The sequence below is a fragment of the Epargyreus clarus genome, unplaced genomic scaffold (assembly GCF_041222505.1).
Source record: "Epargyreus clarus isolate Ecla_fem2 unplaced genomic scaffold, WU_Ecla_fem_2.2 ptg000010l, whole genome shotgun sequence".
Classification (NCBI taxonomy): Eukaryota; Metazoa; Arthropoda; class Insecta; order Lepidoptera; family Hesperiidae; genus Epargyreus; species Epargyreus clarus.
This window is the reverse complement of record NW_027332218.1, coordinates 12,303,662-12,317,423: the sequence shown is the minus strand read 5'-3', so window position 1 is coordinate 12,317,423 and position 13,762 is coordinate 12,303,662. Positions and strand designations below refer to the sequence as shown.

At 34.6% G+C, this 13,762-nt stretch overlaps 1 protein-coding gene across 9 annotated transcripts in view; it reads left to right on the top strand.

Annotated features, from left to right (window-relative positions):
- Positions 1-11,159, top strand: part of lap (phosphatidylinositol-binding clathrin assembly protein lap) — a 45,506-nt gene extending 34,347 nt beyond the window's left edge. For 2 of the 9 annotated variants that reach the window (XM_073077487.1, XM_073077486.1), the window contains 9 exons: positions 645-819; positions 1,302-1,358; positions 2,743-2,920; positions 4,129-4,287; positions 5,292-5,603; positions 6,246-6,354; positions 8,843-8,933; positions 10,104-10,175; positions 10,892-11,159. In XM_073077487.1, the coding sequence (XP_072933588.1) occupies positions 645-819; positions 1,302-1,358; positions 2,743-2,920; positions 4,129-4,287; positions 5,292-5,603; positions 6,246-6,354; positions 8,843-8,933; positions 10,104-10,175; positions 10,892-11,002 (1,264 nt within the window). In that variant the 3' untranslated portion in view covers positions 11,003-11,159. The remainder of the gene's footprint in view (positions 1-644; positions 820-1,301; positions 1,359-2,742; positions 2,921-4,128; positions 4,288-5,291; positions 5,604-6,245; positions 6,355-8,842; positions 8,934-10,103; positions 10,176-10,891) is intronic. The other 7 variants (XM_073077490.1, XM_073077488.1, XM_073077489.1 and 4 more) reach the window with 6 other exon arrangements.
- The last annotated feature ends 2,603 nt before the right edge of the window (positions 11,160-13,762 follow it).

The window sequence follows — 13,762 nt, the reverse complement described above, 5'->3', positions numbered from 1 at the left end:
TAAAAACTAAAACTGCATCATTAGTTTTTTAAAATATCTTTTTCCCTAGCCAGGAATCGAACGAGTTCATTTTGAAAAAAATACACCCTCTATATTATTCCACTTTTTGATAGTGTCGCTTACAAGGATAAAATTCTGGGAAGTAATTATAAATGGCAATCTAAAGGAAAAATTCACTCTGTATACGAATTTTATTTTTATATATTTGTTAGGTCAAAAAATAGTTGGCGCCCGCCATGATATTTAAATTTAATATTTCACTCTTTACATTAAAAAAATGTGAGCCGTCACGGGACGCCTGGCAGATGTGAAACATCGACATTATTTTGTAAAAGTAATATGCAGAAAAGAACATATTGTGATAGGAACTAAATATGTCATAATGATAAAATAAAATATTACGACTTTTTTTCCAGATAACGATGACTATTTATTGAATTCGATTGCGCATGGCGACGCGTCGCCACACCGTACACACTACTGCATATAGACTGTATATATATACCAGCATGCGTCGCCACGCCAGAAATCGGTTTTACGTGCGGCTATAGATGTTTCACATCAAAACGTTGTCGACCTCTGACCTACACTATAAATAAAATACATACATCTTATAAACTTCACATTCATACGTTCTTCCCCAGCGCCCAGAAGAACGTAGCGAGCGTGATGGGCGCTCTATCGTCGACGTCGTCGTCGTTCGGCAACGCCGCCGCCTCGGCGCGGCTGGACTCGCAAGCGAACGGCTCGCTGTTCATCGACGACTCACTGCGACAACAGGCGCTCGCGGAGGAGGAGGCGGCTATGAATCAGTATAAGGTGAGACACGCCCCTTTTTGTGTATGAGACTCAGACGCATTCAACAATCACACTTACAGCCCCACATTAGAAGTCCGGTGTCATGGGTGCCCTGGACACAACGACGAATGCACAAACACCCAGAATCGAAAAGAGATTATCCAAATTCCTCATTCAGATATCTCTCTGACCGGGGATAGATCCCGAAACCCTTTGCGCTCCGCCACGCCGGTCGTCAAAACGAATACACAAACACTTGGAGAAAATACACAATTTAAACTCTTGGAAGATTATATGTGTAAAATAAAAATATGGCTAATGAGATTTTTCTCTTTATTTTGAAATTTCTTACTCAGATATTACATTTCTGTATAAATTATATGACAATTAAATACAAAAATATCTAAAAAATTTTTTTGAAATATAAAATAAGGAATATATTTCCTACAATTTGCCCTCAAAACGTACACAAACACGGCAAAATAATAGCCATAAATTTCCAGGTGCAATTGTTTCAAGGAACTGAGTGGACGGGCGAGGAAGACATATCAGAGATAATAGTAAGACTATGTTGGGAATTGGATGAGGGTTATGTCTTTTGGGAATACGTTGGGATATTGTGCCATTGTTTCTCATGTCATATCATTTATTGTGAGCTTGCGTTTACAGCGTTGTGGTTCATTTAGTAATTTGGGAACAGGATATATTTATATGGTTGAGTACAGAATTTTGAAGGTGGTAGGACCCTTTGTGGTTCGACACCGGCGGCACCACTGCGACACCTATTCCTACCTAATAAAACCAGCGTTAAGCCCTGCTGTGGTTGTGCCCTGTTGTGTTTATGGGTAAGGGAGACATACTTTATCGAGATGGTCCAGCTTAGTCTTCAGGGGTAGCGGCGCATCTGTGACTGGTCTTAGGTAGGAATCTTATCCTATCTGGGGTTGATTATAGATACGCATGGACGGCAGTATCCACTAACCATCGGGAACTACGTACTCGTCTGATACTTTTATATTATACAGGGTGAATTTTTCAAACGGGCCTTCGGGGCCAAATCCGAAACTTTCAGCATTTCTCGCTAATCCCTATAGTTTCGGATTTGGCCCTGAAGGAAAAATTCACCCTGTATACTGTAGGTAATAAAAAATCTAAACGCCTGCAGGAGTCTTTCGGGAACTTTTCAGGAGTCTTACTCTTATTCTATATGGGATTGATTAGAACTATCCATGGGCTGCAATTAACATCAGGTGGACTGCATAGCGGCTACTCATAAAAAACATACCGAGGCATCACATCGTTATTTGGGTCGCTTTTAAAGGGAAACAAGTGATACTAATAAATAAATAATAAAATGCTGCTGGAAAAATTGCTTCACCGCTAAAACATTGTTTTGTTTTGTTGTGTCGTTCACACTTCACAGCTTTGTCAAAGGGTGTTTTGTCTATGGTCACCACATTATCATTGTATGTTTATTGTGCATTGAATAAAAGAAAGGGATATCACATCATAGTTTATTGAAAGAACCACAATTTGGATTAAAATTACCAGAAAATAAGGCTCATATAATATTTTTAATAGTTCCTTACAATAAATTCATTGTTGATGTTATGATGATCTATTGTTGAATATTACTAGCCATTTATAACAATTAAAATCAATTCATATTAAACAAACAAAAATATTGTTCTACTTAATTTCCAAAATCTGCATTCAAAAATCAACGTGCAGTCTGCAGCAATACACCACAGAAAAAAATAGCCCTAAGGTTAATTTTCCTCTCGCGCGTTACACACACACGCACGCGATCAATGTGCGTGTGTGTGTGTGACACGATATAATGCTAAGAGCCATGCGTGTGGAGCTACACTTGCATGACAGGAAAAGCTCCTAAATACCCACCACATTATTCAACCGGTCCACTCAACACCAATTATCTTACAGAACAAAGTACAGTCACCTACCAACTCGGCGGCGAATAACCCGTTCCTGTCCGGGCCGCCGGCGAGCCAGTCGCAGAGCATCGTGGACCTGTTCGGGCCGCCGGAGACCACCGCGGCCCCCAGTAAGGCCTCCGACGACCTCCTGTCGCTCGGGAACCCCTTCGCTGATATGTTTGGAGGTATGTTGCTGTATAGAATAGTTCTTAATATATGATGATAAAATCAATTACAGCAAAATATTATGAGATAGTTCTTTCTTTTTTAAAAAGGACAGAATTTTTATTTTCATTTACTTCATTGCAATTTTAAAACATATTTTAAGGGCGGCTTAACAAAAGATTATTGTTTTGACGATTTTTGAAATGTCAAAAGTATTGAAAGTAGAGTTAGTAAGGCAGGATTTAAAAGTTGATTTACAACAATATTTGTAAAACAATACAATTAGCTGGCGTCTATATTTAAATTGGTAATAGAATTACAATATTTCGTGATTTTATGTGTAAGATGTTGATCGTATATGATAAGTCAAGATACGTAAATCTATAAACACATTACATTTCTTTGTTGAATAAATCTGTAGAAATAAATCTGGTGATGGTAAAGAGTTTATTAATAAATTGAAATGTAGATACTTTAATACAGATAAACACTTCGTAACACTCACAATGGTTAAAAATCTTTAAATTTTGTTAAAAACGAATAAGCAATTTTAACCACATTGTTAATAAGTATAAACTATACAAATTAGTGCGGTAAAGAAGATATGCTTTTCCGAGGAATTCCAGCCTAGTCTTCTGGGGCAGCGGCGCATATACATGCCATACGGCCGACCGCAGGTAGGAATCTAATCTTATCTGAAGTTAGTCAAAGATGTCTATGGCAGTAGCCATTTACCATCAGATGGACTGCATGCTAGTCTGCTACTCTTATATTACAAAAAAATGCTTATTCGGTTTTGACATGTAGTACTCACTGTAAAAATGGCACATCCCTCGCTTTTGGGGATGGTATAGCACGATGTACAATAAATACACATTCTATAACACATTTCTAGCAGGAGTTTAAATTAACATGCTAAATATCGACGCAGTACATATCTTTGTCTCTCTCTTTTTAACTTTGAAATTGTTAAAAAATAAATAAACGATATTTAATTTTATATTATTTAATTAAAGAAATAAATTAAATTAAATATGTACATGATATATGACATATAATATTTATATGGTACAAACATTAAGATTTGAAAATTATTTTTAAATAGGGCACTTACATCTAAACACTACAATCGAATTAATACAATATAATTTAAAATAACATTTCAAACTAGTAATGTTAGTATTTCATACGAAAAGTACTGCCTCGCTATTAACCCGCCCCCTTGTAGCGCCGGCGCCGGCCCCGCCCTCCGCCCCGCCCTCGGCCCCGCCCACCGGCGCCGCCCCCTGGCCGCAGCAGAGCAACGGCTTCGGCAGTTTCCCGCAGAACAACACCTTCGTCACCGACGCCAGCTTCTCTAATGTCTTCAGCTCTAGCGACACCACAGGTGAGGGTTACAACACCAGTTGGTTATTTCTGCCTCATACCAACAGTTAGGAGAGCAGCAGTTTTCAAATTATTTCGGTTTCGTGACAACAGTGGAGCTTTGGTTCACTGGTTTGAAGGGTGTGAATAAGTTAAACCTGCATCGGGAGTTGACGTAAAAATTGCAGTAAGAAAATTACACAAGGCTCTCCAACTTACCTCTCGAGTTTTACAGGTTAGTGTAAAATAAAATATAATAAATATAATATTATTATATTAAGATGTGTATGAACTGATCTTAAATATATCTATACAACTCTGGATATTCATCGAGTAGATATGTATAAAGTGAAGAATTTATTACCTTAGAATAAATATGCATCTTGTATAATAAATAGTAGATGAGAGGAAATGTAATCAACAAAATGCAGGGGCCAATATAGCTACATAAGTGGTATGTAAACACTCAGTATCCAGGTTTCTATTTAATAATTTTAATTTTCATTATAGCAACCAATTTTACTCATAGATATAGGCCGCGTCAATCTTCTTGTCCGCTCTGAAGTTGATGCGCGCAGGTGTAGTCAGAGAGCCAATGCGGTTGAACACAGCTACAAGCATATACTTCGTAGCAACGTAAGGGCACACTAACGCAGCTATGCACCAACGGGATATGGGCGAGAGCAGGCAGCTTCCCGCGCTGTCTTCGTACCGCTAATATCTACAATTTGATATTTCGACGCGACCCGTTTAGTGATAATAGTAATAATATACTTTATTGTATCCATAAACAATAAAAACACATGGAAAATTTATAATTTTAAAAATACAATAGGCGGCCTGATCGCTAACCAGCGATCTCTTCCAGGCAACCTTTAGGTGCAGAGTTAAAGTGAAAAGAAATAGAATGATAGGTAGGGTATTTCCATATTCAAAACTGACTAGAAATTTGGCGCGGACTCTACAATGTAACTAGTCTGTATAACATGTGTACAAGGTATTATAAACGTGTAATTTCTATGCAAGCTGCCGCGAACCCGTTCATGGGCATGGGCGACCCGACGCAGCCGATGACCGCGTCGCCCGCGCGCCCGCCTCCCCCCCACCCCCCACAGCCCAAGTCCGCGTTCGACGACCTCGAGGACGTCATGCGCATGTCCCTCGGCGGCTCGCCCGCGAAGCAACAACCGCAACCGCAGCAGCCGCAACCGCCGCAACCGCAACCGATCACGCAACAACCGCAACCGATGCAGCAACCGTTCATGGACATGCAGATGCCCCAGCCGATGATGTTCGGCTCGCCGGCCCGACAACCGATGATGCCGATGGCCGCTATGGGTTCGCTGACGGAATGCGTGTTCGCTTGAGACGTGCTTGTTTTTAATTTAATTTTGTTGTTTTTTCTTTTTTACAGAACACGCTTGGCGTTTTTTTAATTGATGTTGTATATGTAGTTACGTTCCCTGCACAGCGTTTCCCGTTACACGTTTTTTGTTATTAATCTCCTGTAAATATTTAGTGTACAGATAGATTTTAATAATCCATTGTTGTTTATATGTGTATTATATTATATGCATCCTTTATTTAACCGTCAATTTTTTTGATGTTGCTATATTTTATGTTAGTAATTTTTACAATTTTTTGCCCGCTATATTTTCTTAAATAACCGCTATTTATATTTCAATACAAATGCAAAATATAATAAAATAGCATTGTTTATGAATAACATATAGATGTGCTATTTAGAATAGAATATTAATTTCTGTGATTCATCAATTGCTCACTTATAATAATAATTATTTATTTATTCATACATATAACATGTTTATTATATATATTATTTGTATTATACTTTAGGTACATGACTAGTTTTATTATTTTCAATACTTTTATCAATCATCAAAATTTTCTAAAATATTTTTCATATTTTTTTCTTATACATAATATCATTATTGCTATAAATATGCCTCATTTCCCCAGGCCAACAGCCACAGCAGCAACCCGGTAAAGTCCTAACGGGAGATCTGGATTCCTCCCTTGCTCAGCTCGCTAACAACCTCACGATCAACAAAAGCGCTGCGGCCCAGAAGTGAGTACTGTACCTTATGCTACCATATGCTGGTTTTTATTTGGAAGTTATGCGAGTTTAAAGTTGCTAGAGTAATAGGTAGGGGTAGTTAGTCACACTTTATGTTAACTGAATCCTGAGATTATAACCCTTTCCCTACGAAAAAATATAAATTAAGTAAAAAAATCATATTTAAAAATAATTGCTTTTTTACTTTGATATATTGTGTAAATATAGTACGATGAAAAAATGAGATCTACTCTTGTACAGTCCATACATAGACATCCGTCAGTCTGTTTGGAATTTCAAGTATCACTATTTCGATGCAATATAGCTTGCAGATATCCGTTTATTTAAATTTATTGTTTTCTTTGCTTAGGCTTTAAGAAGAATAAAATTAATAGTTTAACTGAAACCTATGATTATTATGACTATTGGTTTTAAAAATTGATGCAATTTCAATTGAAAAATTTATTTCATACAGAATCATTATTTTATTTACTTTTGTAAATTGTAGGGAAATGGTTAAATACAATCAGTTAACATTGTCTCGAAAAAAGAATTTAAAAATAAATTTTAATAAAAAAAATATTAATGACAAGTTCAAAAAGTTGCTAGGCTAATGAGATTTTATTTTTAATTTTAGATTTTTTAAATTAGACTAAGGAGTTTTGCTACTGTTTTTAAAGATTTTGAGTAGATAGGGTTTTGGATTTTTGGATTTCGTTTAGAAATATATTTTTTTCAATATTTACTGTAACCATTTTTTACCTTATATATTGGGGTTTCAAGTTAAAATAGAGAGTATTCATTTTTCTAATCAAAATCCAAAATTAACATTGTCAAGTGAAGTGAAAGTGATATCATTTAGTTAGATCTGATTTTTACCATGAGTTTGGTTATGAGAGAACATTCATACATACATTGTATTAAAGTATAATATAGGGTAAATAAAGGAAAACTGATATGGGGGCGATTTCATCAAAACAAAATATGTATATATTTTTTTAAATAAATGTATGTATGAATGCGATTTTCATGACAATTATTGAATGGAAGCATCTACATTTTGAACAAATATTTCCAACACATTTTTACACCATCACCACATAGCTTGATATCAATTTTTCAAAATTACGATACGCTAGCTTAGATCCGAGCAGACACTACACGCATGTTACGTTTTGGTAGATTTCATATGAAATTTTTGATTGAGGAAGGTATGTAGATGCTTTCAATAGTTTACTTGTTCAGTTGTTTTGAAGGCAAATATTTATGGATTATCTATACAGAGATACATTATTGCATATTCAAACAAGATAATGATGACAAAAGCAAAAATCCCGACTGACTGAAAACATAACATGACCTTAAGTCGTCAGGGCGTGTCAAAGAATCAGGCACACATTCATATTACATATTCTCTAAAAAATATTATTAACGTGGATTGATTTTGATCCACAAACAGCTTATATATGAGATATTAAATTATATAGTACTACTATTATGTAGAATCAATACAAGAACATATTTTACTTCAACCTGTCGTACATTCTTAAGCAAATGCTAACTCATTATTGTGCTAATAAATGTGTATTGTATAATTTTATTAATGAATATTAATTAAATTAATACAACTAATAATAAAATTGTTTAACACTACACCACATTATATGTACGCTTTTCCGAATACCCAAGACAACTGAACAACTCTCACATAATGTTACAAACACAGAAATACTTTGAGCGAAACGGCGAAGCGGGCGGATTATTATACATCTAGTTATGGATTGAGTCTTAAGTTCCCATATGATTATGTCAGGGATAGACCAGACGATAGGAGTTATAAAGACGTAGAGATACACGGCGCCAATTTTATTATTCATAAGTAATGTGGTGAAGCGAAAGAGGCAGCGTTGATGTCTTCTGTATTTACGCTTTATGATGCCTCTATGTAGATTGGATGTATTCATAAGTGATCATATTTTCATTACATTACAAACCGGCTTCGAATCAAGCTATGTATTAACGAAGCGCCGGTTGTATCAAACATTAGCTCAACTAGGTTTTTTTAAGGTGAAAGGTTTACCTATCTATCTCTTACACTTTAAAAACCATAACCAAGCTAGATTACTATTGTTATTAATCCATCTTTCCAATGTTTTTCTAACCACAGAGTGACATTTGACAATGTCTGTGTGCTATAAATTGTCAATTTTCGATCTTTGCTAAGAAAAAACAAGATATTTATTACTAAATAATATTATTATTAAATAAAAAAAAATAAGTACTAATAAGGGGCTTAAAGCCAAACGGCAACGATATCCGAAATCTATAAACCGTATCGTCCATCGTCAAACTTAAAAAAAAAACAACCAAAGTCCTCAATCCACCAAAAACGCCATCTAATAACAATCGTAATAAAAAAATAACGCCGCCTTCGCCGTTCCGCCCAACGTACACGGCCGTTCACTGCGCGCATGGCAACTTACCCCGTACGGTGTGCTAGACCGATGCAGTGGAGCTCGCCGAAGAACGCCAAGCCGGCCTGGACCCCGCAGCCCATGCAGGCGACCACCGGCGCGGGATACCGGCCCATGGTAAGGGAAAATTGGGAGGGATTGTACCTTCAACTGGGGAATGGGTGATATAAGAAAGATACAGTGAAATGCTAGGGAAAATGGGGAGGGTGTCTCGAACTAGGGACGGGATATAAGAGAGTGAATGATGAGGATTTTAAGAGAGACGACTTGATAGGCTGATAGATGTTCTAAAAAGTGTAGGTTGGATTTTTTTGACAGCCACAGCTTTACATTGTAATTGAAATATGTAGCTTGAAAAGAAAGAGATATACATAAATTGGGGAGGAGTGTAAGGGTATAACGATACACTCAGAACGGTAATTAAAATCTTACAAAACGACTTGATAAGTATATTCATGGGTGTTGTAATTAGTGAAAGTTAAATTTTTAGACAGAACTTAAAATTGTAATTGAAATATAATACATTTTAAAAAGAGATATAAAAAATGTGTATGCGTTGTGTGTATACGACATAACATGAAGTTGCATCGGAAAAATTCGCAATCGAAGCATAGCAATGTCAAGACTGCGAATATTTGCTCATTTAAATTTTTTAATTCAATCGTACGATTTAAAATTATTTAAGTGAATATTTGTTACATTTAAAAAATAATATTTCGTTTTAATTACCGATGTAATATCTAAGTTTATGGTTTATGGTAAGTTTATGAAAGGAAACACCAACTTAAGTGTAAGAAATATATTTGGATAGGCATGCAGTATTATTATAAAAAATCTTCAAGCTCTCGGAAAGAATACTTTCAAGTATACACATGTATATGTGTACTACAAATTAAATACGAAGAGGATTTAAGTAGTATCTATATCAATAGAGAATATTTTTAGGATTTTTGTGTACAATATAATTATTTTGTATTGATATTAATATTCTGATAATTTATTTGTCTAACGAGCTAATTGCACAGCATTAATACGGGTACCACCTAGGTTTATACTCTAAAGCAAAGCTTCACACTCTAATGGCGAATCACCAGCGACCTCTATCTATCGCTTTCGTTGTTACATAACCGACGATCTCTAGTTCAACGCTATCTTGAAGCTCTTATTCCCTCGACTTATGCTCATTTTACTATTTTTATTTTTTTTATTTTTTATTACTTTGAGCATTATATTTCTTTTGTTTTCTTCCCGTAGCATGCCAGCATCCCTTTATTTTGCGTTTTTCAGGGCCCAGGCATGACTCTCCCACCACTGCCCCATACATTACCCCATACGTACCACCCCCCGCATTTATATATGGTAAGTTGCTGTTTTTATTGTTTTTTTTTTATTTATTTACTTTTTGCTTTGGTTTTTAGTTAGATGTCCCTTCCCGATTCTGCTTATATGAGCAAAATATTATATTGTGAAGAGCTTTTTATGTAAATAAATGTACAGGAATAAATGAAATCTATTTACGGTAACCAAAACTTTCAGAAACAACAAAAAAAAATTTTTTTTTTTCAAAATATTTGACTAGCAGTTTTGGCTGATTTCAGGTAAAGTATACGAAAGTAAGAGTAAAGTTATCATTGCACGTGTGTGATACGCATGGCTAGTGTTTTACCACTGTGTTTTGATTCGTGCTGACAAACTGATCATACTCATCCGAATACTTCAATAACATTATATTACTTCTGTTATTTCACTGTGTGCGAAATTAACTATTTAGTAGGATGTAGGTTTTTTTAATAATTGAGGTTGTAAGATTTTTTTTAAACGTTTCCTAACAAACATAAAAATCCTCAAAACGAGGCCTTAAACCTTAAATCTAAAAATTACATTTCAAATATTAGTAATAAAATATAATAAACGATCTATAATCATTAATAAAATTTCAGTATGTATTCAGTACAATTATCAATATCAAAAACTTAAAATAATATTTACTTGGTATATTTCTAATTTACAACAGCACGTGTATTATAACAATTCTCAATATATAATTAATTTATAACAATTGTATAATATTCCAGCAACAACCGGGCATGGTAATGGGTATGAACGCGTCACCCATGATGCCCATGGGAGCCATGCCGCCCATGCGGCCGCCGGTACCGCCGCAACCCACCAACCAGTTCAGTTAAACATCACATCGAGAAATATCCAAGGATATTAACTTGGGAGATTGGATCTAGTTTGCTTAGGGATGCTGTTCTATGAATATGTAACAGATAAATCGATTTTACGAAGCCAAAAAATCAATTTTGAATGAATTTGCAGGGCATTGAATGGATTTTGGAATTAATGGATTATAAAAAAAATACTGCAGCTAACATTTTGAGTGTTTATTTTAGAAAATAAGTCGTCAGAAATAGATTTCTTATTGTATACGAATTTTTCAAATCGATGTTATATTTTATTTTTGAATCGAGTTTGAATCGCCATCCCTATTTTTCGAACACTAGTAGACTTGATATGAAGAGAAAATGTATGTTCAAAATACTAGTACTTACTCTTTTAGCTAAGTAGCTAAGACTCAAACATAGATGTATAGATCCAATCTCTTCTAGTTCAGAGTACGGGTCCTTGCTGAGTTAGCATCGATCCGTCAATCCTACCACACCAAGCTATACTTAAGTCACTGAAATGTGACGTCAGTAGTGTTATTTATGTACTCATAAACGATGACGTTATGTGTAATCTGAGAAAGTCACTAATTAAAAGATGAAAAAGTATATGAAATCATTATGAGTCTTCTTGTATGTTAATTCTTTAAATTGAATTGCTTATGGGGACGATTAAAGTGAGCCTGAACACAGTATAGGTACTCTTAACTATTGAGGAGTTCCCTTTATATGGCTCCGATACCAACCAACTTGGTAAAACCAACTTACAAATTAAAATGTTTTTTCTTTGAATACAATAACAGTGCTATTGTAATTATTTTACGAACTATGTCTTTTTCATATTATACATAACGTAATCGCTCGTAATCCAATGTATATACGATGTTTATCTTAAGATAATGGTACGCGCAAGGACAGATTGTGCCATCTTAAAAGCTGACTAAGGCAGGTAGGTGGCTCCACATTCGATGTTTTGCATTATTCTTTGTTGAAAGTGTTACCAGAGTGTTTTAAATTTTCCTTTCGGGAGAAATATGTGCGGAAGAGCCCTAATGATGTTAACCGATCAGGCCACGATTCATATTACTTTGGTATATCTGACTGTAGACCAAACAGTTTAATAACTCTATGGATTATTAAATCTGAAGAGAATGGGTCGATTTGAGAGCAAAGGTCTATGGATTAACTTATAAACATAAGTCCATAGACAAATCATGTAATCTATAGAGTCACAATAGTGTCTATGGTCAGATACGACCAAAGACTTATTTGGTTTGATCGGCGGTCGTGCATTTGCCACTTAAAGTTGCACGTTTAAAAAACTTAATTTTGAATTAGCAAGCTTAGCTTAAATGTCAATGTCTGAGGGCAAAGATTTTTAGTATTAGTTCGATCTTATGATAGAAGAATTGATAGAGATTTTTTTACATTTGTAGCGAAATCCAGTCACGATCTTATGCCGTTTTTGATGAAACTTTCTTATGAAATGGTGCGCAGAGTGCAATGCTTATTTATTTGCGAGAACACTATCAGCGGACATCACATTCCATATTGTACAAAAAAAAAAGAGAAAAACATAATTTTAGCGTCGCGTTTTGAATCGTCTATTTTTTGATACGTAGTCACTTTTCATTCCTACCTTTGGAAGTAGTCAGCATTTACGGAAAGGAATTGGTGGATTAAAACGCTACCGTCTGGGGCAAAGCTTCTTAAAAAACAATAGACAGTTAATATATTTTTCTCTTAATTTTCTGTCTCTTTTATCTGTATTCATATGTGAACTATTTCAAACTACCTTCCTGTGGCTTTGCTTTTGACGGTAAAATAAAAATGTATTGATAATGTTTCAAATCTTACGTAGTTCATGTAGAAATCAAATACCCGTATTGTTATTGAAATATAATATCAGATATGCTATATATTATGTGTATAAATGATAATAAAACTGTGTAGTCATATTTAGATATAGAAAAGTGACTTTTGAATGTCGAAAGTAGCTTTTTTGATATTATGTTTAAAATGTTGTCTCTATATTCTCACGTAATCTTGTAAAGGAGCTAAGGGTGTTACAGACTAAGATATTTTCCAAAAATATATCGAAAAAAACTAAAATAATAAACATTTTTAATATGTCATATATTCGTTAAATTAGCGGGAAACGTATAACAGACGCCATCTTGAAAAAATATTACAGATTATAGCAAACCTTTTTTATCTGTGACGCTCTTAGCGAATACCAATATAATTATTACATATGTATAGGAGTTATCGCATTAGATTGTTATGAAACTAGATGTTACTTACGGGTGTATGTATATTTTTCTGTGCGGCAGTTATGAATATATGGACTAGGTGCTTACTGTGTGGCCGACATTTTGTTTTAGATCAATGGATTTCTTATCTGTGAAAATTGTTTAGACCGATTGCCATAGACATATCGAATCTTTTGAATTCACTCTTCCGTTGCTAAAACCATAGGGAAATCTTATTATGGTTATTATATTCAATTATCTTAGGAAAAAATATTTACTTATGAAGTTATAATATATTTAATGGATATGATTTGGCAAATGTTAATACTTTACAATTTACAGAATTCCGTAATAATATCTACCAGTATTTTGTCGTGCATATATTAGACATATTTTTTATGAGATAATTATTGATATTCGGAATTATTCCTTGCTCAATGCTTTGCTAACAAAGCAATTATTATTTAATTATTATTAATTGACGAAACTGAATTAATAATTACTTTAATGCATTAATTTCCCGTTG